Genomic DNA, 26,072 nt, shown 5'->3' on the forward strand with positions numbered 1-26,072 from the left:
GTAAATAAGAATTTGTTCTTAACTGACTTGCCTGGTTAAATAATTGGTGTAGATGAATGGGGAGAAGACTAGTTAAATAATGATTTTAAGTCTTGAGATATGGGTAAGACAAAATATATAACTGCCTTTGAAAGGAGTGTGGTAATTCCAGGTGCACTGGTTTATCAAGAATTGCAGCGCTGCTGGGTTTTTCCATAAGTTACGTGTGTGTGTATCAAGACTGGTCCACCATCTAAAAGGACATCAGCCAACTTGACAACTGGAAGTGTTAGTCCACATGGGCCAGCATCCCTGTGGAAAGCTTTCCACATCTTGTAGTCATTCCCTGATAATTGAGTGTTCTGAAGGTGGGTGCACAACTCAAAATTAGGAAGACATTCCTAAATGTTTGGTATACTACACTGAACAAAAATATAAAAGCAACATGCAATGAAATATTTTGCTGAGTTATAGTTCTTATATCGGTCAACTTTAAATAAATGAATTAGTCCTTAATCTATGGATTTCACATGACTGGGAATATCGATATGCACCTGTCGTTCACAGATGCCAAGTCGATCACACTTCTGTGAAATCAAACTGTCCACTTAGGAAGCAACACTGATTGACAAATGTCACATGCTGTTGTGCAAATGGAATAGACAACAGGTGGAAATTATAGGCAATTAGCAAGACACCCCCAATAAAGGAGTGATTCTGCAGGTGGGGACCACTTCTCAGTTCCTATGCTTCCTGGCTGATGTTTTGGTCACTTTTGAATGCTGGTGGTGCTTTCACTAGTGGTAGCATGAGACTGAGTCTACAACCCACACAAGTGGCTCAGGTAGTGCGGCTCATCCAGGATGGCACATCAATGTGAGCTGTGGCAAGAAGGTTTGCTGTGTCTTGTCAGCGTAGTGTCCAGAGCATGGAGGCGCTACCAGGAGACGGGCCAGTACATCAGGAGACGTGGGGGAGGCCGTAGGAGGGCAACAACCCAGCAGCAAGACCGCTACCTCTGCCTTTGTGCAAGGAGGAGCACTGCCAGAGCCCTGCAAAATTACCTCCAGCAGGCAACAAATGTGCATGTGTCTGTTCAAACGGACTCCATGAGGGTGGTATGAGGGCCCGACGTCCACAGGTGGGGGTTGTGCTTACTGCCTAACACCGTGCAGGATGTTTGCCAGAGAACACCAAGATTGGCAAATTCGCCACTGGCGCCCTGTGCTCTTCACAGATGAAAGCAGGTTCACACTGAGCACGTGACAGTCTGGAGACGCCGTGGAGAACGTTCTGCTGCCTGCAACATCCTCCAGCATGACCGGTTTGGCGGTGGGTCTGTCATGGTGTGGGGTAGCATTTCTTTGGGGGGCCGCACAGCCCTCCATGTGCTCGCCAGAGGTAGCCTGACTGCCATTAGGTACCGAGATGAGCTCCTCAGACCCCTTGTGAGACCATATGCTGGTGCGGTTGGACCTGGGTTCCTCCTAATGCAAGACAATGCTAGACCTCATGTGGCTGGAGTGTGTCAGCAGTTCCTGCAAGAGGAAGGCATTGATGCTATGGACTGGCCCGCCCGTTCCCCACACCTGAATCCAATTGAGCACATCTGGGACATCATGTCTCGCTCCATCCACCAATGCCACGTTGCACCACAGACTGTCCAGGAGTTGGCGGATGCTTTAGTCCAGGTCTGGGAGGAGATCCCTCAGGAGACCATCCGCCACCTCATCAGGAGCATGCCCAGGCGTTGTAGGGAGGTCATACAGGCATGTGGAGGCCACACACACTACTGAGCCTCATTTTGACTTGTTTTAAGGACATTACATCAAAGTTGGATCAGCCTGTAGTGTGGTTTTCCACTTTAATTTTGAGTGTGACTCCAAATCCAGACCTCCATGGGTTGATAAATTTGATATCCATTGATAATTTCTGTGTGATTTTGTTGTCAGCACATTCAACTATGTAAAGAAAAAAGTATTTAATAAGAATATTTCAGTCATTCAGATCTAGGATGTGTTATTTTAGTGTTCCCTTTATTTTTTTGAGCAGTGTATAACTAACGGCCAGAGAAGGCCTAAAATGCCACTTGACAATCAGTGACTGTAGCATCACGTTTTGTAGAAAAATGTATGGTTTGGTAAATCTTCATTTGTAATGATAGTAATCCGTTGTCTAAAAGCAATAATACAGGGTGTTTTTCAAAATGCATATTGAGGCACGCAAATTGAGGGATTGGAGTATGCGAAACAGAGCACAAGAGGGCACTTCTCATGTGTACTCCGTTTTTACATATTTTCAAGCATGCATCGAAGCAAGCTTCAACGGAAAGTATACAAAGAAATATGACACAACCATGTAAAAAATGACGCAAAAGTTCTTAATCAATATCGGACATTATTTGAGCTGAAGTGAGAGAAAATAAACTTGCCTAACCAATATTTTGTCTTGATACGTTAATACATGCTCTGTTAATTTTGGCATATTTATCTGTCTACGTACAGTAGATCGCAAGCCCAGAAGTCAATAGGGCTAGCTACTGCTGTTAGCTAACCAGAAAGCCACAAAGAATTGACATATCTAGCATAATATTCGTTTCATTTATCTCTGGTTAGCTACATTAAGATAATATAGCTAGCTGATAGTTATAAAGTAAAATGGTTGCTTTGTGTCTCGTCTATTGTTGGCATTATCCTGGCTGGAAGAAGGTTGAGTGAATGGGGAGGTGCAGCATTAGGTAATACAGTAGGGGGAGTGCGAGTGTTTAGCAAATGTAATGTTTTATGCATACTCCACACTCATCCTCACAAAAACGTACCCAAGAGAAAGAATGGTATGTTGAAAGCTATTGTGTAGGCTATATTTAAAGAAATACACTTTTGCTGGGCAACAGGTTTAATACAGAGTACTGGTGACTCCTTACGCCACCCACTCCATTCATTGCCATGAAATACATGGTACAATGGGATACTTATTGGCTTGTATAGAACTTTTCTACCTGTCTCAGCTAAAGTGGGGTGGAAAACACTCAACAGGGTCTCTACTAACCAAATATGTGTAGTTTGAGGGGGACTGCGTAATAGACACATGCATTTAAAATCAAATGAAATTGTATTGGTCTCATACACAAATTTAGCAGATGTTATTCCGGGTGAAGCGAAATGCTTGTGTTCCTAGCTCCAACAGTGCAGTAATATCTAACAATTCACACATCTAAAAGTAAAATAATGGAATTAAGAAATATATAAATATTAGGATGAGAATACACTGTATAAATATGAAATGTGTAAAGCAGTATGTAAACATTAAAGTGACCAGTGATTCCTTGTCTGTATATTTCAGCAGCCTCTAAGGTGCAGGGTTGAGTAACAGGTGGTAGCCGGCTAGTGATGGCTAATTAACAGTCTGATGGCCTTGAGATAGAAGCTGTTTTTCAGTCTCTTGTTCCCAGCTTTAATGCACCTGTACTGACCTTACCTTCTGGATGATAGCGGGGTGAACAGGCCGTGGCTCGGATGGTTGACGTCCTTGATGATATTTTTGGCCTTCCTATCACATCGGGTGCTGTAGGTGTCCTGGAGGGCAAGCAGTGTGCCCCCCGGTGATGCGTTGGGCAGACTGCACCACCCTCTGTAGAGCCTTGCATTTCTGGGCGGTGCAGTTGCCACATCATTGCCATGCAATACATGGCGGTGGCGGTGATACAGCCCGACGGGATGCTCTCAATTGTGCACCTGTAAAAGTTTGAGAGAGTCTTGGGGGCCAAAACAAATTTCTTCAGCCTCCTGAGGTTGAAGAGGCGCTGTTGTGCCTTCACCACACTGTCTGTGGGTGGACCATTTCAGATCGTTAGTGATGTGTACGCTGAGGAACTTTCCACCTTCTCCACTGCGGTCCTGTCAATATGGATAGAAGCGTGCTCCCTCTGCTTTTTCCTGAAGTCCACGATCAACTCCTTCGTTTTGTTGACATTGAGGGAGAGGTTATTTTCCTGGCACCACTCCACCAGGGCCCTCACCTCCTCCCTGTAGGCTGTCTCATCATTGTTGGTAATCAGGCCAACTATGGTTGTGTCATCTGCAAACTTGATGATTGAGTTGGGGGTGTGTGTGGCTACGCAGTCATGGATGAACAGGGAGTACAGGAGTGGGCTGAGCACGCACCCTTTTGGGGCCCCAGTGTTGAGGATCAGTGAAGTGGAGGTCCTGCATGTTATATTAATTCCAAAACAAATTAATGTACTGCTGTTTTGTTGAATATCATTTGTAAAGACAAACGTTAACACTTTTTTTAATGTTTGTTTCCAGTGTTAAATGCAATGTAAACAATCATGGATGAGCATACCTGTTAATGGCCTAGATTAACCTAATGATGATTGCAATGGGTCACCTTTGCACATTTAAATCAGCCCAAGTCCAGCCTTGACATGTGCCAAAAAATGCACGAGGTCAATCACTTGGCCTGACAAATAAAATATTTTTGAGGTAGTATCCTTGTAAAATCATGTTGCTATATGTTTATATCACCCCAATTATGCATAGTCTTCCAACAATTTTATCAAACCCACCTTGGTCGCAATCAATTCAAAGGTTCACCTCTTGGGTTTTGGACTGATTCATAGATCATAGCCCATCTCTCCAAATTGTAATTTCTGAGAAAATACAAGTGATTATTACTTGGCTTTTGTCTTATTAGAAGTCCTGTCTTATTTAAAGTCCTAATCAAGCACAACATGAGGATTAAATACACTTTTCACCAGTTTTATACAGTTTGTGCTCCTTCCAACCTCCCAATTGCTGCGTAGCATTTCTGACAGAAATCGCTCATTTAACAGGCCTACCTATGAAAGGGCAGGGGCGTCATATCCCTTCAACCAGAGAAATAGGACAATGGACATTTACACACACCTTGGTTGGACTCAGCTTGGTGAATCAACCTTCAATTTGATCTATTCACTATTGGAGAGATACCTTGTTGCTTTATCAGGTATGCAACAGTGCTTTTGCTGTTATTGGTAAATTTGGTTTATACTGTTACTGTTTGTGTATGGAGGCCTATATGTGTTAATTTAATAGACCTACATGAGTTGGGGTCAATTCAGGAAGTAATTTGAATTTACAAAATGGAGAGAAAAAGCTTGACATAAATGTCTTGTTCTTATCAGCTTATTTAAAAGTAAATACAAATCTATCTCTTCAATTATTTCATTGGCACTGGCAACAATGGATTTGTCGTGGATGTGACAAATTATGAATTTTCTCATTTGTGACCCCATTTTAGAAAACAGTCAGATGGTAGTAGATGTGATTACGTGTGCTTATTCTTGAAAGCAGTCTTATTAGAGTGCAATATGAATAAGCTTCGTCACAATGGCATGCGATACAATGTTTTATATCATTTATCATAGAGAAAATGACTACGTAATACATTTTAAACTCTACAGAAAATGACTTTGCTGACCATGATAGACAATCATGAATCATAATCATCCCTGAGCTCGTGAAGTGAGCGCTACTGGAGCAGGCGAGAAAGATGCTCCAGCTTTTGGGAATCTCGCTCATGCTGCAGTCAAATTTGGCACGCTCCTATGGAGACAGATAGCTGCCAAAAGATTGAATGTACAGCTGAAGTCGGAAGGTTGCATACACTTAGGTTGCAGTCATTAAAACTTGTTTTAACCACTCCACAAATTTCTTGTTAACAAACTATGGTTTGGCAAGTCGGTTAGGACATCTACTTTGTGCATGACACAAGTCATTTTTTCAACAATTGTTTACAGACATTATTTCACATATAATTCACTGTATTACAGTTCCAGTGGGTCAGAAGTTTACGTACACTAAGTTCACTGTGCCTTAAAACAGCTTGGAAAATTCCAGAAAATGATGTCATTGCTTTATAAGCTTCTGATAGGCTAATTGACATCATTTGAGTCAATTGGAGGTGTACCTGTGGATGTATTTTCAAGGCCTACCTTTAAACTCAGTGCCTCTTTGCTTGACATCATGGGAAAATCTAAAGAAATCAGCTAGACTTCAGAAAAAAATTGTAGACCTCCACAAGTCTGGTTCATCCTTGGGAGCGATTTCCAATCACCTGAAGGTACCACGTTCATCTGTTCAAACAATAGTAAACAAGTATAAACACCATGGGACCACGCAGAAGTCATACCGCTCAGGAAGGAGATGCGTTCTGTCTCCTAGAGATGAATGTCCTTTGGTGCGAAAAGTGCAAATCAATCCCAGATCAACAGCAAAGGTAAATAGTCTGTAATTGTAACATGGAGTTTGTATGTTCACAGATGAAACTTCACCTTTACATTTCATGCATGGCTTTTCTTGCAATCCTTTAATTTACGTATGGATATTATTACGATCCTAACGACACGTACATTCAACCTTTTGGTAGGTATCTCACTCCATGGAGGTGTGGCTTAGGGATCCCTTCACGTGCCAATCCCTTTAGTGGGATCGATTTGACAACATCCAGTGAAATTGCAGAGCGCCAAATTCAAACTACAGAAATATCAATATTCACAAGTCAGAAATAACAATATAATAAATGCCTTACCTTTGAAGATCTTCTTTTTGCAATCCCAAATGTCTCATTGACACAATGAATGGTCATTTTGTTCGATAATTTCCTTCTTTATATCCCCAAAATGTCAATTTATTTGGCGCATTTGATTCAGAATTACACCGGTTCCAACTCGCCCAACATGACTACAAAGTATCTAATAAATTACCTGTAAACTTGGTCCAAACATTTCAAACAACGTTCCTAATCCAACCTCAGGTATCCGAAAATGTAAATAATCGATACAATTTAAGATGGAATAAACTGTTTCTAATACCGGATAAAAAAACAACATGCAGCGCGTTCCTGTTCACGAGCACCAAAATAGTAGGGACCTTAAGAGTGACACATGGAATGAATAGCACATCTTCATTTCTCAAAAGAAAAACGTTGAAAACATTGAATTTCTAAAGACTGTTGACATCTAGTGGAAGCCATAGGAACTGCAATCTGAGCCCTAATTAATCAGGATTCCCATAGAAAACCATAGGAAAACACAATGACCTCAAAAAGAAATTCCCCTGGATGGATTATGCTCGGGGTTTCACCTGCTAAATCAGTTCTGTTATACTCAGACATTATTCTAACAGTTTTAGAAACTTCAGAGTGGTTTCTATCCAAATCTACTAATTATATGTATATCCTAGCTTCTGGGCCTGAGTAACAGGCAGTTTACTTTGGGCACGCTTTTCATCTGGATGTGAATATACTGCCTCCTACCCTAAGAAGTCAAAAATGTGTATAACTAAACCAAGATAGACCACAGCCTGTCGCTTCCAATGGGAATAAATGAGTCATAGTGGACAGAACAAGCAAGGAGGTGGGCAGAGCCTTGTGCGAGCTAGCGAGTTCCAATTGGCGACTTCTATCATCTGCATATTTCCATTACGGAACGCCTACTTTGTGAAGTGCGCATGTGAAGAAAAAAAAAATCAATCAATTTGCCTTTGCACTCCTAAACAACACAACTTTTAAAAACGTTTGCTAAAGGTAAAGTCCACTCTGTTCATAACATATTACAGTTTTGGGAACAGAACTGTAATTGACATCAAATGTTGATGAGAAAATTTGCGGAATGTCTGCCAAAATCAATCTCGTTCCATCTTCGCCCACTGCCGGCTGTGGGCTTCCACTCACTACCATTTGGGTAGTCGAGTGGATAAACCAAGCGGATGCTTCACTTTTATTTATCCAGTGAAATATCTGTTTCATTGTTCTATCTGTGAGGAATTGGCCATCCTGACAGCGTTCACCAAACCACAATCTCCCCGTTTTTCAACTGGCCGTTCAGTACAGCATCGTTCAATTGAACGTTACAGAACGTACAAACGTACTGAACGCAGCACTTGCCTCGTTGTGTATATAGCTCAGAATTAACTAACCAATCATGTGGGTGTTATTGTGTCAGCCAATCGTCAATGAGAATACGCTCTTCCTGAAGTCATATCAAAGATGGTCGATAAATAAAGATTAATTCGGGCCGTTTACCATTGGAAAATATGGTCAGTTCCGGTCTACTTAAGGGGGTGGCTCTCCCATAGACAGTACACAAATGCGATAGCGGCTGTGTCTGTTCTACTTAGTTAATCGACTTCCATTAGAACAGAAAAAAAATAGGGAGTGGGATGTCTCGCTCCATCTTCCGTCTCTGGCGTTAGGTTGAGAGCCCATGATAAGGGGTGAGTAATAAAATATTATGTAGGTTTGTTAAATAATTACATTAAAAAATGTATATTAAAATGAATATTATTGTTAGATAAATGTTATTGTTGGCATATTTCATCACATCTTTGACGCATATGTACCTCCTGTTCAGGGAGTGTTCTGACCGTTTCCCATTGTCCGTTCCATCGATGTTTGCTAGCCAAAATTAGCTAGCTATTTATTTAGCTCGCTCTAGAGTATAGCCTGGCCAAACATATCTTCACGATTACACTTGTATAATCAAAATCAATAAATCATATTTTTTGGACTATTTAAGTAGGCTCATTCAGTAGTTTTGACCTGATTTAAGTTAAATTATGTTAAATAATTTTTAAAGTATAATTTATATTCGTAAAACATACATTGCAAATGATACTGTTGCTGCTTCCTGTTGTCATGTCTTTTTCTATTTATGGCTGAGTTTGTAAAAAAAAAAACGGTTTTAAGTGTACAAATTCATAATCGATATGCTGAAATAAATTGTGATATTGTTAAACCCAATACATACAAGTTACTCCCTACTACACACTTGTGTTCAGATTTACGTTACTTGTATTTCGCTAAATGAGTACCGTATAAACTGCACACGCACCAATATTTACCAAGTGGTTACTCAACTGGAATTTATTAGGGTTGTTATACTGTAATCAATAGCGCGCGCAAATTAAATCACTCACATTGATACAACTTTGATGACGTGTACCGTTTGCGCTCTTAACAGACAGACCTCAATGAACTTGGGTATACTGCTTATATATTTCAATAGATTACAACCTGTCGTAGCCATTTATATCTCAGTGAGGAAATTATTTCGGTAGATGGCCAATAAGGAAAAAGAACACTTGACTTATGATTTCAACTAATCATCACCCTCACATCGGTTTCTAAAAGTACGAAAATGTATGCACTCCCTACTATAAATCGCTCTGGATACGAGCGTCTGCTAAATAACTAAAATGTAAATGGCGACAGGGGTTGGCTTTCATTTGAATGATAGCTTAACCCTCAAATCCACGAATTAGTGTCTGGCTAGAGACGTTTATGGGAGGAGCGCCCGATTTTTTTCTAAAACTGTGGTCTAAAAAGTAACGTTACAGCTGCGTTCAGTCAGTCCCATTACGTACTGGCGCATACGACAAATACACTTCTATTAAACCAAATATATGGATATGTTCTAAAAGGTGCTACACAGGATATGTTATTTTTTTTGCATTATACTTTCAGAAAATGACCAGAATATCTGGCGCTAATGGAATGATAGTGTTTCATAGCATTACTTACCCAACAGGGTTGTGATTTCTGACTTTGTGGCTGTCTTATCTAGTGGAAACTGCTGTCATTTCCTGGTTGCACAAATTCTACACTGTTCGCGCAATTTCAGTTTTAGATCGATGTGAAATATCTTTTCAACAACGAAAAAAACGTTTTTTTACATCTGTTTGAAGCTGGTGGACCAAAACCAAAAGTTACTTTCGGTCCACCAGCTTCAAAACAACTGTTTTGGACCACCAGCTTTTTTGTTATTTGAAAATATATTTCACATTGATTTAAATTGTACAATGATTTCCTATACTATTCAGTAATTGTTTTCTCACATAAATAGAAATTGAGCAAACAGCGTAGAATTTCAGCAACCGACAGAGCGACCTGACCAAATTCACATAGAAATGTGAGTTATAGGGCTCATTCTCATTGAAAGCAAGTCTAAGAAGCAGCAGATCTGTTATGTGCTATCTCTCTCTCTCTCTCTATGATTCTGTTCATAATTTTCATTTTTGTGTCTTTTACTTTTGGTTTTGTACACCAGCTTCAAACAGCTGAAACAACAATATTTTTGGTTATGGAAAATATATTTCACAGCGGTTTAGATGGTACAATGATTCTCTACACTATACTTGATTGTTTTGTCACAAACTGAAATTAGACAAACTAGAAGTTTAGCAACCAGGAAATGACAGGGCGATTTCTGCATAGTGCACCTTTAAGCAATCGATTTTGTGAGATTGTGGTGACTATAATCTTTAATACTAATGTCAGCAATTTGAACTATTTCCTGTAATTATTGTGTGGTGAAAACCTTAGTCTGTGTAGGCTAATGTAGAAACACGTTCTGTCCACCATAGGAAACTTGGCATAATATAGCATAATTTAAATATGTCAAAGTAATTCAATGTATTTAATATATAATGATAGTAAATGTAGCACACTCACACATTTTTACAACAATTACATATTTTTCTTCCTACTGTAACTGTGGAGAGAGCTTAAAAATGCTCCTAAGTACAATTTAACTTGGTGCTCTAGGCTAGTGTCCATAGGGTCTGTGCAGCAGGCTAACACCACTCTTGTAGCTAGCTAGCTTATATGTATATTCTGTTCAAAGGCAAATTGGCTCTGGAAGCCAAAACAGCCAATTACTTTAATCTAAACGCGAATCTCAAATTGCGGTACAGTTCTAGAAACATAAATCCCCATACTTTCAAATCAAAATAATTTCACAAATGCAAAACACCCACTTACTGTACACTGTTTGAACCGGTTTTAACACAGTAGCAGTCGGCTGTCATTTTCAGTGACAACGTTTTTGTGGCATCTATTTTCCGTTTACACCGGTGTTCGAAGACTCAGATAGCTAGTCCACTCTGTCTTCTGTATTTTTTCCGTAATTAAGCGCTTTAGCATGGAAATATGACCGTCTGGGAACCCAAACCCTATAAAGATGTTTATCAATTTAACCTTTTGTTTCTTGAAAATTATTTCTCGCTGATATGAAAGATAGGGTCTTTATGCTTCCTAAAACGTAATTCAAGTGATGCGTGGTAATGTTCAATCTGAGCATCGGCGCTCTTAACAAAACTCCCCCGTACAGAAGACGCCTTCGTCCAGTGACTCGTATGTGTAATGTAAAGGAACTGAGAGTCATGATCAAGAGCTAGGTTATATTTAGAATAACAAACTACAGATCTGATATAGTCCCGTCCTTCATATAACCATATTCTTCTGACAAACTCAATGAGTGAGTATAAAGTACTAATAACTTCCTAGACCTGTTTTCGAATCATATGTAATATATCCCACTTGCAGATCAATCACTGGGATAACGATATCATGGGTGGTGTGAAGCAGGAGCAAAATGATGGACCTCCACCAAGAGGCACGCAGTCCTCTGATGCAGTACAAGAAGAGGCAAGAGAAGGGGAATTGGCCCCATACTGACATGAATAACAGTACTGTCTCTACTCTGTGTATACACAGACTACCCACTGTATGGTTATCTCATTGTTTCCTACATATTGTTACCATTCTATGACCTGATCTAGCTTAAAGGCCCAATGCAACCGTTTTTATCCTAATATCAAATACTTTCTGTGTAACAGTTTAAGTCCCTTACTCTAATAATTTTCCATTAAATTGGTCAAAAAGAAACAAATAGCTTTTCACCAAAAAACTATTTCCCAAGCAAGAATTTAGCTAGGACTGTCTGGAGTGGTCTGAGTGGAGAGGGATATGTAATGGTTAGTGTAATTCAGGCCCCTTGGGACATGCCAACCATAAACCTTAACCATTTTACATTTCAACTTGAATGGGGTGATGTCAGAGTTGGACATACCAAGGATCCCACTTAGTCTTTTCCGATATGTAATCTAAAAACTAGCGGTTTGGAACTCTTACCTATTGGTCTGTATTAACTTATACCACTTGGCAACGGCACCAGGCAAGCCAAAACTCCACCCATGCAAAACCTGCTGATTAGAAGGTCCTGTGTAGATTGTGTTTTCAACCAGCAACTATCAGGAAATAACTGATCAAATTTCTAAACAGTTTTACAGTGTTAGTTTCATCAGCTGTTGTACAATATGATACAAAACCCATGAGAAACATAATTCTGACTGCATTGGCCCTTTAAATTGGAGAAGAGCATAAACATTGTGATGATGTCATGCTATGTTTCCTGATTTTTGATACACACTTTCACATTGCTAGCATTTTATAATTTCATCCTGGATCGCATATCTGTTCTCTTTCTGTACAGCCTGTGAAGAAGAGAGGTTGGCCCAAGGGTAAGAAGAGAAAGAAGGTGTTGCCCAATGGTCCCAAGGCACCAGTGACAGGATATGTGCGTTTCCTGAATGAACGGCGGGAGCAGATCCGTGCCAAACACCCCGACCTGCCCTTTCCAGAAATCACCAAGAGGCTGGGTGCAGAGTGGAGCCGCTTAGCACCTCATGACAAACAGGTACCTTCAGGCTTTATGGGTCGGAAAGAGAAATGTAGTTGTAGGAACAGTTACACACTTTTTTTGCCCCAGCTTTGTATTTAGTGGCAGTGCATTCAGTAGCATTGTGCATCATTTTATGCATAGTTATATTTATATTCATATTTATAGACTAGCCAGATCTGTTTGATAAGCCCAGGTCGGCCTTCACAACTACAGGCTATAATGTTGAGGAGAAGTCTGGGAATGCAAGCTACCAGTGTATTGAGATCTCTTCTGTGTGTGTCTGGAGTGAACTGAAGTTTGCTTGTGTGCTGACCTGATAGCGCTTCCTGGATGAGGCAGAGCGAGAGAAGCTGCAGTATGCCCGGGAGCTGAGAGAATATCAACAGAGTGAAGCCTATCAGATCACCAGTGCCAAGATCCAGGACAAGAAGGTCAAGAGAGGTCAGAGTTGTGACGCATCTAACTTATTAGATGAAATATGTGACACGTCTACCTTCTACAGTGGGGCAAAAAAGTATTTAGTCAGCCACCAATTGTGCAAGTTCTCCCACTTAAAAAGATGAGAGAGGCCTATAATTTTCATTATAGGTACACTTCAACTATCACAGACAAAATGAGAAGAAAAAAATCCAGAAAATCACATTGTAGGATTTTTAATGAGTTTAATTGCAAATTATGGTGTAAAATAAGTATTTGGTCAATAACAAAAGTTTATCTAAATACTTTGTTATATACCCTTTGTTGGCAATGACAGAGGTCAAACGTTTTCTGTAAGTCTTCACAAGGTTTTCATACACTGTTGCTGGTATTTTGGCCCATTCCTCTATGCAGATCTCCTCTAGAGCAGTGATGTTTTGGGGCTGTTGCTGGGCAACACGGACTTTCAACTCCCTCCAAAGATTTTCTATGTGGTTGAGATCTGGAGACTGGCTAGGCCACTCCAGGACCTTGAAATGCTTCTTACGAAGCCACTCCTTTGCCCGGGCGGTGTGTTTGGGATCATTGTCATGCTGAAAGACCCAGCCACGTTTCATCTTCAATGTCCTTGCTGATGGAAGGAGGTTTTCACTCAAAATCTCATGATACATGGCCCCATTCATTCTTTCCTTTACACGGATCAGTTGTCCTGGTCCCTTTGCAGAAAAACAGCCCCAAAGCATGATGTTTCCACCCCCATGCTTCACTGTAGGTATGGTGTTCTTTGGATGCAACTCAGCATTCTTTGTCCTCCAAACACGACAAGTTGAGTTTTTACCAAAAAGTTATATTTTGGTTTCATCTGACCATATGACATTCTCCCAATCTTCTTCTGGATCATCCAAATGCTCTCTAGCAAACTTCAGACGGGCCTGGAAATGTACTGGCTTAAGCAGGGGGACACGTCTGGCACTGCAGGATTTGAGTCCCTGGCGGCGTAGTGTGTTACTGATGGTAGGCTTTGTTACTTTGGTCCCAGCTCTCTGCAGGTCATTCACTAGGTCCCCCCGTGTGGTTCTGGGATTTTTGCTCACCGTTCTTGTGATCATTTTGACCCTACGGGGTGAGATCTGGCGTGGAGCCCCAGATCGAGAGAGATTATCAGTGGTCTTGTATGTCTTCCATTTCCTAATAATTGCTCCCACAGTTGATTTCTTCAAACTAAGCTGCTTACCTATTGCAGATTCAGTCTTCCCAGCCTGGTGCAGGTCTACAATTTTGTTTCTGGTGTCCTTTGACAGCTCTTTGGTCTTGGCCATAGTGGAGTTTGGAGTGTGACTGTTTGAGATTGTGGACAGGTGTCTTTTATACTGATAACAAGTTCAAACAGGTGCCATTAATACAGGTAATGAGTGGAGAACAGAGGAGCCTCTTAAAGAAGAAGTTACAGGTCTGTGAGAGCCAGAAATCTTGCTTGTTTGTAGGTGACCAAATACTTATTTTCCACCATAATTTGCAAATAAATTCATTAAAAATCCTACAATGTGATTTCTGGATTTTTCTTTTTCTCATTTTGTCTGTCACAGTTGAAGTGTACCTATGATGAAAATTACAGGCCTCTCTCATCTTTTTAAGTGGGAGAACTTGCACAATTGGTGGCTGACTAAATACTTTTTTGCCCCACTGTATTTCGTTAGTTTGACAGGGTGGTTAAAACTGTTCCTTTCAGTTTTTGTTTTTTGTTCATTTTTCTTCTTTGAGCATTTAAATAATGGGATCTTCTTTTTCAGAAGAGTCTCCATCTGTCATTATCAATGCTAACAGTTCTGGATCAGCTGCTCTGAAGGTACAGTTAGCCTTACATAATGTGTTGTGTTTCTGAATAGAGGTTATGAGTAGGCTGACTTCTGATTTTGTGCAATGTGTTAACGGGTTGATTTGTTTTGAATTATGTCCTCTAGGGTTCAGATCATCTGTCCAACAGATTTGATGTTCCAATATTTACAGAGGAATTCCTGGACCAGAACAAGGGTATGAGACAGGCAAACGAGCGTCTCTGGGACAAACACTGTTTCAGTGAAGAAAGTTCTAGCTATTTCCTTACTAATGGTTGTTTCTTTGCTCCCAGCCCGGGAAGCGGAGCTGCGGCGTTTACGCAAAGCAAATGTGGAGTTTGAGGAGCAGAACGCAGTGTTGCAGAAGCACATTTCAGACATGTACAGCGCTAAGGAGAGACTGGAAGCTGAACTGGGGCAGGATGAGCTCCGGACGCAGGCTCTGCACAGGCACCTGCTGGCCATCAAACACACCCTCGTCAGCAGCCTGTCCACTGTGGCCCTGCCAGGTCAGAACCATGTCACTGGGCCCTCTCATCCATCTCGGAACCTGATAGCACAGTCTCCCTGTATGATTTGGCTGCTTTTACTTATGTTGAAGTTTCCTTACCATGAAAGTAGTTTGTAGACGTAAAAACATAACGTGTTTGTTGATGAATTGGCCAAAATCAACATTGATGACTTGTCCTTAGCAAGACATTTTGAAACATACAGATTTGGTTCTAATGTTTTCAAAATATTTTAAACTACAATATTTTAGTATTTCTTACATTAACCCCCAATATTGTCCATATAGGAATTTAATCCTTAGTTTCACTACACTTTCTCTCCAGGCACGGGTGAGACCCCCTCTCTTGGTACCCTGGACTCTTACCTGAGTCGCCTGAGTGGTACTCTGGAGAGCAATCCTCATGAGCACCGTGCCTTGCTGGCTCAGCTTCACGATGTCCTTTCTCACCTTGACAGGTAACACACCTGTGAGAAGATCTAATACCTTGAGTTGTACTGAGTTATGTCAGGGGACATACATGACCTACAGTCTTGTGCATTACCATTCATATACAGTGGGGCAAAAATAATTTAGTCAGCCACCAATTGTGCAAGTTCTCCCACTTAAAAAGATGAGAGAGGCCTGTAATTTTCATCATAGGTACACTTCAACTATGACAGACAAAATGAGGGGGAAAAATCCAGAAAATCACATTGTAGGATTTTTTTAAATTAATTTATTTTCAAATTATGGTGGAAAATAAGTATTTGGTCACCTACAAACAAGCAAGATTTCTGGCTCGCACAGACCTGTAACTTCTTCTTTAAGAGGCTCCTCTGTCCTCCACTCGTTACCTGTATTAATGGCACCTGTTTGAACTTGTTATCAGTATAAAGACACCTGTCCACAATCTCAAACAGTCACACACTCCAAACTCCACTATGGCCAAGACCAAAGAGCTGTCAAAGGACACCAGAAACAAAATTGTAGACCTGCACCAGGCTGGGAAGACTGAATCTGCAATAGGTAAGCAGCTTGGTGTGAAGAAATCAACTGTGGGAGCAATTAATAGGAAATGGAAGACATACAAGACCACTGATAATCTCCCTCGATCTGGGGCTCCACGCAAGATCTCACCCCGTGGGGTCAAAATGATCACAAGAACAGTGAGCAAAAATCCCAGAACCACACGGGGGGACCTAGTGAATGACCTGCAGAGAGCTGGGACCAAAGTAACAAAGCCTACCATCAGTAACACACTACGCCGCCAGGGACTCAAATCCTGCAGTGCCAGACGTGTCCCCCTACATGTCCAGGCCCATCTGAAGTTTGCTAGAGAGCATTTGGAGGATCCAGAAGAAGATTGGGAAAATGTCATATGGTCAGATGAAACCAAAATATAACTTTTTGGTAAAACCTCAACACGTTGTGTTTGGAGGATAAAGAATGCTGAGTTGCATCCAAAGAACACCATATCTACTGTGAAGCATGGGGGTGGAAGCATCGTGCTTTGGGGCTATTTTTCTGCAAAGGGACCAGGACAACTGATCCGTGTAAAGGAAAGAATGAATGGGGCCATGTATCGTGAGATTTTGAATGAAAACCTCCTTCCATCAGCAAGGACATTGAAGATGAAACATAGCTGGGTCTTTCAGCATGACAATGATCCCAAACACACCGCCCGGGCAACGAAGGAGTGGCTTCGTAAGAAGCATTTCAAGGTCCTGGTGTGGCCTAGCCAGTCTCCAGATCTCAAACACATAAAATCTTTGGAGGGAGTTGAAAGTCCGTGTTGCCCAGCAACAGCCCCAAAACATCACTGCTCTAGAGGAGATCTGCATGGAGGAATGGGCCAAAATACCAGCAACAGTGTGTGAAAACCTTGTGAAGACTTACAGAAAACGTTTGACCTCTGTCATTGCCAACAAAGGGTATATAAGAAAGTATTGAGAAACTTTTGTTATTGACCAAATACTTATTTTCCACCATCATTTGCAAATAAATTCATTAAAAATCCTACAATGTGATTTTCTGGATATTTTTTTTCTTCTCATTTTGTCTGTCATCGTTGAAGTGTACCTATGATGAAAATTACAGGCCCCTCATCTTTTTAAGTGGGAGGACTTGCACAATTGGTGGCTGACTAAATATTTTTTTGCCGCACTGTATAATGTTGTGTCAAATTTAAACACTTGCTAGATCTGCATGCATACAGTACAACAACTTACCTTGTTGTTATGGATGGTCACACTGTTCTAACAGTCTCCTCCCTCACCTTATTTTCAGTGAGAAACTATGAGACGACCTCCACACCCATTCCCACTTGATGTGGATCCCAGATGGTGCAACGACAGGTCCAATCAGTGCCCATCGCAGTGTAGTCAAGGGATAGGTGGGATGTCTATCTGATGTAACAGATAAAACACAACGTTCAGTCCATATACCATTACTCTGTGGTACATCTGCATGTGTGTACAGTCTGGTACAGTTTTGGTGGCGAATATAAGCCTTTGAGGCTTGGTGTGAACAGTCATTATGTCAACTGCCTTAACTGGTTCCATTTGTAGTTAATTTGGTTTGTTAAATGGAAGAAACATTTGACATGCCTTTTATGGCATTTGGAGTGAATTAAGAGTTTTTCAGGTGAAGCTACTTGGAAATGAGGAGGTTGCGGAAGTGTACTGGTGTCCAATGAGAGGCAAAATGAACTGGAAAAGATTATAGCATTGTTTTCAGAATATGTTTTCGTATTGTAATTGATATTAGTTTTGTGGTGGGTAGTTTTGGATTAAGGGATTTTTTTTTGTCATGGTTTATTTGCGTTAATTCAAATTGGATGTTTGTCTTCTTTGTAATTGTTTTATCAATTTGCAATAAAAGTAAATGTGTGTAATTTTCCAGATGTCATTAAGGATGAGTGTGACGCACATAGAGCCTATAGTGACGCATGGAGGATGTTGTCTGAAATGGCCTGATGACTCAATAGCCGCCGATAGCACCTGTTGGCCCCACTTTACAATGGACAGAAATTATTTTGGACAGACTTATCTGATCTTAGTTGCTAGATCCCCACCAGAGGGTGGTATAGCTCCATTTAGAAACGTCAGTTAGCTTGATTGGGTTGTACACAGTTTCTTTAAATTTGAGTTAATTTCATAATTTTCCATTCATGAATTGACTTTTCAATCCACTCTCAGTATTGACAGGTTTAATTTGTTTAGATCTTCTTGATTCCCTGTAGGCCTTTCCCAATGTGTTTTTACTATAGAAAACACTTCATTAAAGCAGCAATCGGTAGTATAAACGATAACAAAGTGTTGTCCCCGTTTCGTTTAAAATCTGGGGGCTGGAGAAATGTAACCACTCAAATTCATAGACAGAGCTATGGATGTTTTAAGGAAAAATAGAGTGTTTCTTTACAGACATTGGCGTAAAACAAGTTTATATTTTGGGTTCTGATGAGGTGAGACAGTTGAACTAAACTCGTGAGGCATTTATAAATTATATTCTTCAAGAATAAATGGGTGCAAATCATACATTTTTAAGTGAAAAAATGTACAGTGAATATAGCAACAGCTGATTTTCCTAGGACAAATTCCTAGGACAAAACAAATTCCAGTTTTCTCCTCAAAGTATGCCCGGTAATATATGTTTCTAAAAGCTTGGATTGGAACAAGGAGAGGCAGAGTAATTCTAGGCGCAGAATATAATTATGTCAGGGTAAATATGGCATGTAAGATATTCAATAGCTTACTTCTCTACTTTAATGTATTCCTTCTTTTTTACACCAAGTACGCACTAGGGTAAATATACTTGCTTGTAGTCATCCTTGGTAGTGGACTTGAAGAGTCTTTATAATCCTATTTTAGGTCCAGTTAACTGAGATTAGAAGATGTTGTAGTCTACATTTGAGATTTTCAGCGGTGCCACGTAACGTGGTAGAGTGTTCCGACTGCCAAACAGCATTGGTCCATCCCATCCTCACTACCCTGACGTCACTCTTGGGAACTGTCCTTACAGTGGTGGTGCTGAACAAGATGGCTGTGAGTCGGGGAGCGGAGAGCTGAGGAGGATGAAATATACCCCCCCTCCTCCCCCCAAATTGATCCTGACTCAGTGGGTGAGAGGGAAAGGTCAGATTTTTTTTTTATTTTTTTTTATTGTCACATAGCAGTGACACGCATTAGCTTAGTTGTGAAGCGGAGCTGATCACGTCCACCTATTTATACAGGCTATAGAGACAGCAATCTACTCCGGTTTGAAGCCGGTGGACATCTGGGAGCGATCATAGCCAGAGCTAAGAGATGTCATTGCTGTGTGTTGGAGGTAAGCGATAAAAACAAACATATTTCAAGCTTGCCGTAGCCTACTGGCTGTCGAGAGAAATGCTCTTGTTAAGTCGGGTAACCAGCTGCTTCGCGGGCTGTTTTCTTCAATGAATCTCGTTGCAGCTGATTCTGCTATAAAATGTATAAATTGTGGTTTCATAAATTAAGCACGTTTTACTAAATGTGATTTAAGTTTGCTGTTAACTGAATAAACTGACAGTAGGTTTGTATTTTGTGGCCAACATTTTATGGTTGTTTAATTGGTCTAATTCTTCTTTTAATTATATGAGTGTCTTCTAGTGATAAAGAAGCGTAATAGGCTACCAATGTCATCCTAAACACTTCGATTGTCATAAGCCTATTCACCGTACCAAATTATGATTTGAACAGAATTCGAAAACCTCATATTAGGCCTGTGGTATCAAAATGTCTGATTTGTAGTAGATTGTCCTCTTTACCATATCCCCTCACTAGATTTTTGATTAAGGTTAATTGTCTTAGTAGTACAGCAACATTAAAACGAGTGCTTCCCGCTGTGCAGTTTTTGCATGCTATCTTGAACATGTACGCTTTCTATGATTACATAAAACTTTTATAGTTACAGTAACCTCAATGTGGCCATGGATGAGTTACCCATTTTAATGTTTAATAAAAACGCTTACATTAGTTTGTAAAATAGCCTAAAGTTAAGGCTATTTACTGTATTACAAAAGTAATATCGAACTGTGTTAGGTTGACAACGCAACCAAATATCAGCATTTAAATGATATGTATCTAATGCTTGGGTAGTTTCATCTGAACCACTGGCTTAATAATATTCTTTAACTTTTGGTTTAGTTGGAGACGTGAATCCTAACATAGAATTTGTTAACTTGTTGAGAAGTTCATACTTTTGCAATACAGTAAATAGTGTGATGTTGAATTGTGTTTGGTTGTCAACGCAACCAAATATCAACATTGGAAGGAGATGTATATTTTGTACCACTGACTTAGTCTGACATTAATTCCAGTTTTTCTGAACCAAACATATCTAAGTTAAAGAATAGGACTAAATCCTATCAAATCAAACTTTAAATGCACTTTAATAAAGTTTGATCTGATTTACTATTCTTTAACTTTGGTTAATTGTTGGTTGAAATAGGGATGTGAATCCAATATATTCATTATTAACTTGAATATTACATTTGACATCAACCAAAGCTTGAAACCCTGGGCCTATATATATTGTCTATTTTTTGTTGAACCCTGGGTTGAATTGAAACAGTAGCTGTTGATGACTTCGCAAATGCTATAATATTATAGGCCTAAATATTATCATTGATGATATATGACAGAGAGAGAGTATGGTTACATTTAATTTGCTCTGCTAAACCTTCCCTTTGGAATGACTTTGATAGCAACAGTGAATATATATTTAGTAATGAGATCTCTCAATAATCATTCTCACGATAGCCCATTGGCAGTAGTCAGACAAATATCAAAGCTAAATATGGCTGGGCTTGATTAAAACCCTGGATGGGCAGCCTGGTCTCAGACTAGACGTAACATAGTAAATGTAATCTGAGACACTAAAATTAGTATGATAAGTTTTGTTTGGTATGGTTACATAAGACAGAGGGTTACTTAAGGCAATAACAAAAGGAGGGTGGTTGGTCGGGGTGGATGGGTAGGCGAATCTCATCATCAGAATTTCAGCTAATTAAAAACTTACTTACTCCTTTTTAGCTACTTTGAATCTACTTAGTATGTTAGCTAACCATTCCCCTAACCCTTACCTTAACCATTTTAGCTAACCCTAAACCTAACCTTAACCCTTTAACCTAACTCCTAACCCTAACAAGGGTTGTCTGTGTTGAAAATTGCTTACCATGATGACATAACTCTGTTGTTGAATTTTGCCCTCAAAACAACAGTTGATGACTTTTTGCAAATCCATGTATTTTCCACAGATTCCACATCACAATACGTTGACAAATTACATTGAAATCATGCCGATTCAACCAGTTTGTGCCCAGTGGACTGTGTCGCTTTTGGTCATCTAATGATGATTGCATTCCTTATGACAGCCTTCCTCTTGAGAAATCATGAGTTTCCAAGGAAATCTGCTGAATGCAGCCTTTCAGTGCCGTGACCACAGTAGATTGCCTCTAGCACTAGCCTACTATGTTGAATCAGTGTTGTTGACCATATACCCCTTCTAAAATGATTTGATTGTTTGTGTGAAATACATTTCTCAGCGGATGATAAAAGTGTGTCCAAGAGATTTTACCCTGGGCCATGGGGTATTGGCGTGAATCCCTAAGCAATTTCCTCTCCCAGTTACTCTCCAAACAAAACACCCAAAAGCAAATGTTTTGTAAGTTTAAAACAGCAAAACCAACGGGGAAAAAACTGGTTGAATCAACATTGTTTCCACCTAATTTCAACAAAGCAATTCAGAGTGCTGATATTGAATCAATGTGCAAAACTGATTGGATTTGCAAATAGTGATCAAGGTAAGGGAATTTAGCCTTTTTCTTCACCCAACTTTTAACTTAAATTCAATGTCATGGTGAAATATTTTGTTGATTTCACGTTGAATTCATGTTAGTTGACAATTCAACCAAATTTCAACCAAAACTAGCTGTTTAACTGACATCAGAGCACCTTTGGAATAGTCTTGTAACGCTGAGAGTCTGGAAGCAAGTTCAGGGAGGGAGTATTTTATTAAAATAAACAGAACATAATACAAAACAAGACACACTAACAGCACACAGACATGAAACAATGACGCCTGGGGAAGGAACCAAAGGGAGTAACATATATAGGGCAATCAAGGAGGTGAGGGTAATCAAGGAGGGTAATCAAGGAGGTGATGGAGTCCAGGTGATTGTCATTATGCGCTGATGCGTGGACCGATGGTGACAGGTGTGCGCCATAACGAGCAGCCTGGTGACAAGTCTGTTTTTGGGTCAGGTTGTTTGAATATCAGCAGTTTTGTGAATCCTTTTGACCCTTTTTGCTCCCTCTGTAACTATTTTAATTTGTTAGTAGCCTGCCTGTTATAGATTAGGGCAGTTCTATGTTATTGTCACATATCAAGGTACTATATGTAGAGGTAGAGCGACATGCCACCCTCAGCAACCCAAACCGCCCACTCCAAAGTGTTTGTGACAGGATATGTTCTTGGCACGGTAGTTGTATAAACAAGCTGATTGCACAGATGTCAGGATTGAGACAGATCCCCAGATGTACCCTCAATATCCTCAAGCTTTGTTGGCATAGCAACCCTCTATTCCCTGGCATTTGGGTGCTTTCCCATTAGCATTGAGTGTACAGCTATGTTAGTGGTTATTTTTGGTTAACATCCAGTTGCCACGGTGAGCTTGAGAGACTTCACATGGACATTTCTAGGTCTTTAACACATGTAGATATGGCAGCGACAACAACCCAGGAGAGAGGAAGCGTCTCCACTGTTACCATTTCTTGTAAATGTATGATTATAACTCGGCCTATACAGTGCTTTAAGAACGTATTCACACCCCTGACTTTTTCTAAATTGTGTTGTCCTACAGACTGAATTTAAAATGGATGACACTCAGATTTCGTTTCTCACTGGCCTACACACAATACCCCATAATGTCAGTGGAATTAGTATTATTTTATTAATGTTTTTTACAAATTAATTAAAGAAATAAAAGCTGAAATGTCTTGAGTCAATAAGTATTACATCCCTTTGTTATGGCAAGCCTAAATGTGCTTAAGAAGTCACATAACTTCCATGGACTCTGTATGCAATAATAGTGCTGTAAAATATTTTTGAACGACTACCTCATCTCTGCATGCACCTCACACATACAATTATCTGTAAGGGGCCTCAGTTGAGCAGTGCATTTCAAAAACAGATTCAACCACAAAGATCAGGGAGGTTTTCAAAGAAAGGCACCTATTGGTAAAAATAAAAATTTGACTTTGAATATCCCTTTGAGCATGGTGAAGTTATTCATTACACTTTGGATGGTGTATCAATAGACCCAGTCACGACAAAGGTACAGGCGTCCTTCCTAACTCAGTTGCCGGAGAGGAAGGACACTGCTCAGGGATTTCACCATGAGCCCAATGGTGACTTTAAAACAGTTACAGAGTTTAATGGATATGATAGGAGAAAACTGAGGATGGATGAAAAACATTGTAGTAACTCCACAATACTAACCGAATTGACAGAGCGAAAGAAGGGAGCCTGTACAGAATACAAATATTCCAAAACATGTATCCTGTTTGCAACAAGGCACTAAGGTAATACTGCAAAATACTTGGCAAAGATCTAAATACAAAGTGTTATGTTTGGGACAAATCCAATTCAACACATTACTGAGTACCACTTTCCATATTTTCAAGCATAGTTGTGACTGCATCATGTTATGTGTATGCTTGTAATTTGAATGGAATGGAGCTAACCACTGGCAAAATCCTAACACCTGGTTCAGTCTGCTTTGCACCAGACACTGGGAGATTAATTCACCTTCCAGCAGGACAATAACCTAAAACACAACACCAAATCTACACTCAAGTTGCTGAATGTTCCTGAGTGGCTGAGTTACACTTTGACTTACAGTTGAAGTCAGAAGTTTACATACAACTTAGCCAAAAACATTTAAATTCAGTAAAAATGCCCTGTGTTAGGTCAGTTAGGATCACCACTTTATTTTAAGAATGTGAAATGTCAGAATAATAGTAGAGATAATTATTTATTTCAGGTTTTATTTCTTTCATCACATTCCCAGTGGGTCAGAAGTGTACATACACTCAATTAGTATTTGGTAGCATTGCCTTTAAGTTGTTTAACTTGGGTCAAACGTTTCAGGTAGACTTCCACAAGCTTCCCACAATAAGTTGGATGAATTTTGGCCCAGTCCTTCTGACAGAGCTGGTGTTACTGAGTCAGGTTTGTAGACCTCCTTGCACGCACATGCATTTTCAGTTCTGCCCACAAATTTTCTATAAGATTGAGGTCAGGGCTTTGTGATGGCCACTCCAATACCTTGACTTTGTTGTCCTTAAGCCATTTTGCCACAACTTTGGAAGTATGCTTGGGGTCATTGTCCATTTGGAAGACCCATTTGCGATCAAGCTTTAACTTCCTGACTGATGTCTCAAGATGTTGCTTCAATAAATCCATACAATTTTCGTCCCTCATGAAGTGCACCACTCCCTTCTGCAGCAAAGCACCTCCACAACATGATGCTACCACCCCCGTACTTCATGGTTGGGATGGTGTTCTTCAGCTTGCAAGCCTCCTCCTTTATCCTCCAAACATAACGATGGTCATCATGGTCATACAGTTTTATTTTTGTTTCATCAGACCAGAGGACATTTCTCCAAAAAGTATGATCTTTGTCCCCATGTGCAGTTGCAAACCTTGCTGAGCGGCCTTTCAGGTTATGTCGACATAGGACTTGTTTTACTGTGGATATAGATACTTTTGTACCCGTTTCCTCCAGCATCTTCACAAGGTCCTTTGCTGTTGTGCTGGGAGTGATTTGCACTTTTCGCACCAAAGTTGGTTCATCTTTAAGAGACAGAACACATCTTCTTCCTGAGCGGTATGACTTCTACGTGATCCCATGATGTTTATACTTGCGTACTATTGTTTATACAGATGAACGTGGTACCTTCAGGCATTTGGAAATTACTCCCAAGGATGAACCAGACTTGTGGAGGTTTCCAATATATTTTCTGAAGTCTTGGCTGATTTATTTTGATGTTCTCATGATGTCAAGCAAAGAGGCACTGAGTTTGAAGGTAGGCCTTTAAATACTCCCACAGGTACACCTCCAATTGCCTCAAATTATGTCAATTAGCCTATCAGAGGTTTCTAAAGCCATGACATCATTTTCTGGAATTTTCCAAGCAGTTTAAGGGCACAGTCAACTTAGTGTATGTAATCTTCTGACCCACTGGAATTGTGATACAGTGAATTATAAGGTAAATAATCTGTCTGTAAACAATTGTTGGAAAAATGACGTGTCATGCACAAAGCAGATGTCCTAACTGACTTGCCAAAACTATAGTTTGTTAACAAGAAATTTGTGGAGTGGTTGAAAAACAAGTTTTAATGATTCCAACCTAAGTGTATGTAAACTTCCGACATCAACTGTATATCTACTTGAAAATCTATGGCAACACCTGAAAAGTATTGTTTACTGATGATCAACAACCAATTTGACAGAACTTGAAGATTTTTTTAAAGAATAATGGGCAAATGTTGCACAATCCAGGTGCGGAAAGCTCTTAGAGACTCACAGTACCAGTCAAAAGTTAGGACGCACCAACTCATTCAATGTTTTTTCTATATTTTTACTATTTTCTACATTGCAGAATAATAGTGAAAACATAAACTATGAAATAACACATATGGAATCATGTAGTAATAAAAAAGTGTTAAACAAATCAAAATATATTTTGGATTCTTCAAAGTAGCCACCCTTTGCCTTGATGACAGCTTTGCACACTCTTGGCATTCTCTTAACCAGCTAAACCTG

General features: G+C 40.0%; 2 protein-coding genes across 3 annotated transcripts in view; both read left to right on the top strand.

Annotated features, from left to right (window-relative positions):
- The first annotated feature begins 8,030 nt into the window (after positions 1-8,030).
- Positions 8,031-18,116, top strand: hmg20b (high mobility group 20B). Of its 2 annotated transcripts, none has more exons than XM_021598962.2 (9): positions 8,031-8,234; positions 11,344-11,524; positions 12,293-12,496; positions 12,802-12,922; positions 14,689-14,744; positions 14,860-14,929; positions 15,027-15,242; positions 15,567-15,699; positions 17,510-18,116. In XM_021598962.2, the coding sequence occupies exons 2-9, from the start codon at positions 11,393-11,395 to the stop codon at positions 17,520-17,522; spliced, it is 945 nt and encodes a 314-aa protein (XP_021454637.1). In that variant the 5' UTR covers positions 8,031-8,234; positions 11,344-11,392; the 3' UTR covers positions 17,523-18,116. The 2 variants fall into 2 exon arrangements, with proteins under 2 accessions (XP_021454637.1, XP_021454639.1); XM_021598964.2 differs by having other exon boundaries at positions 8,037-8,234; positions 11,344-11,445.
- A 375-nt stretch (positions 18,117-18,491) lies between these two features.
- LOC110522750 (protein unc-13 homolog A) overlaps positions 18,492-26,072 on the top strand; it is an 87,132-nt gene continuing 79,551 nt past the window's right edge. The window contains exon 1 of the mRNA XM_036969182.1: positions 18,492-19,549. Coding sequence (XP_036825077.1) covers positions 19,528-19,549 — 22 coding nt within the window. The 5' untranslated portion in view covers positions 18,492-19,527. The remainder of the gene's footprint in view (positions 19,550-26,072) is intronic.

This window comes from Oncorhynchus mykiss, chromosome 30 (assembly GCF_013265735.2).
Source record: "Oncorhynchus mykiss isolate Arlee chromosome 30, USDA_OmykA_1.1, whole genome shotgun sequence".
Classification (NCBI taxonomy): domain Eukaryota; kingdom Metazoa; phylum Chordata; class Actinopteri; order Salmoniformes; family Salmonidae; genus Oncorhynchus; species Oncorhynchus mykiss.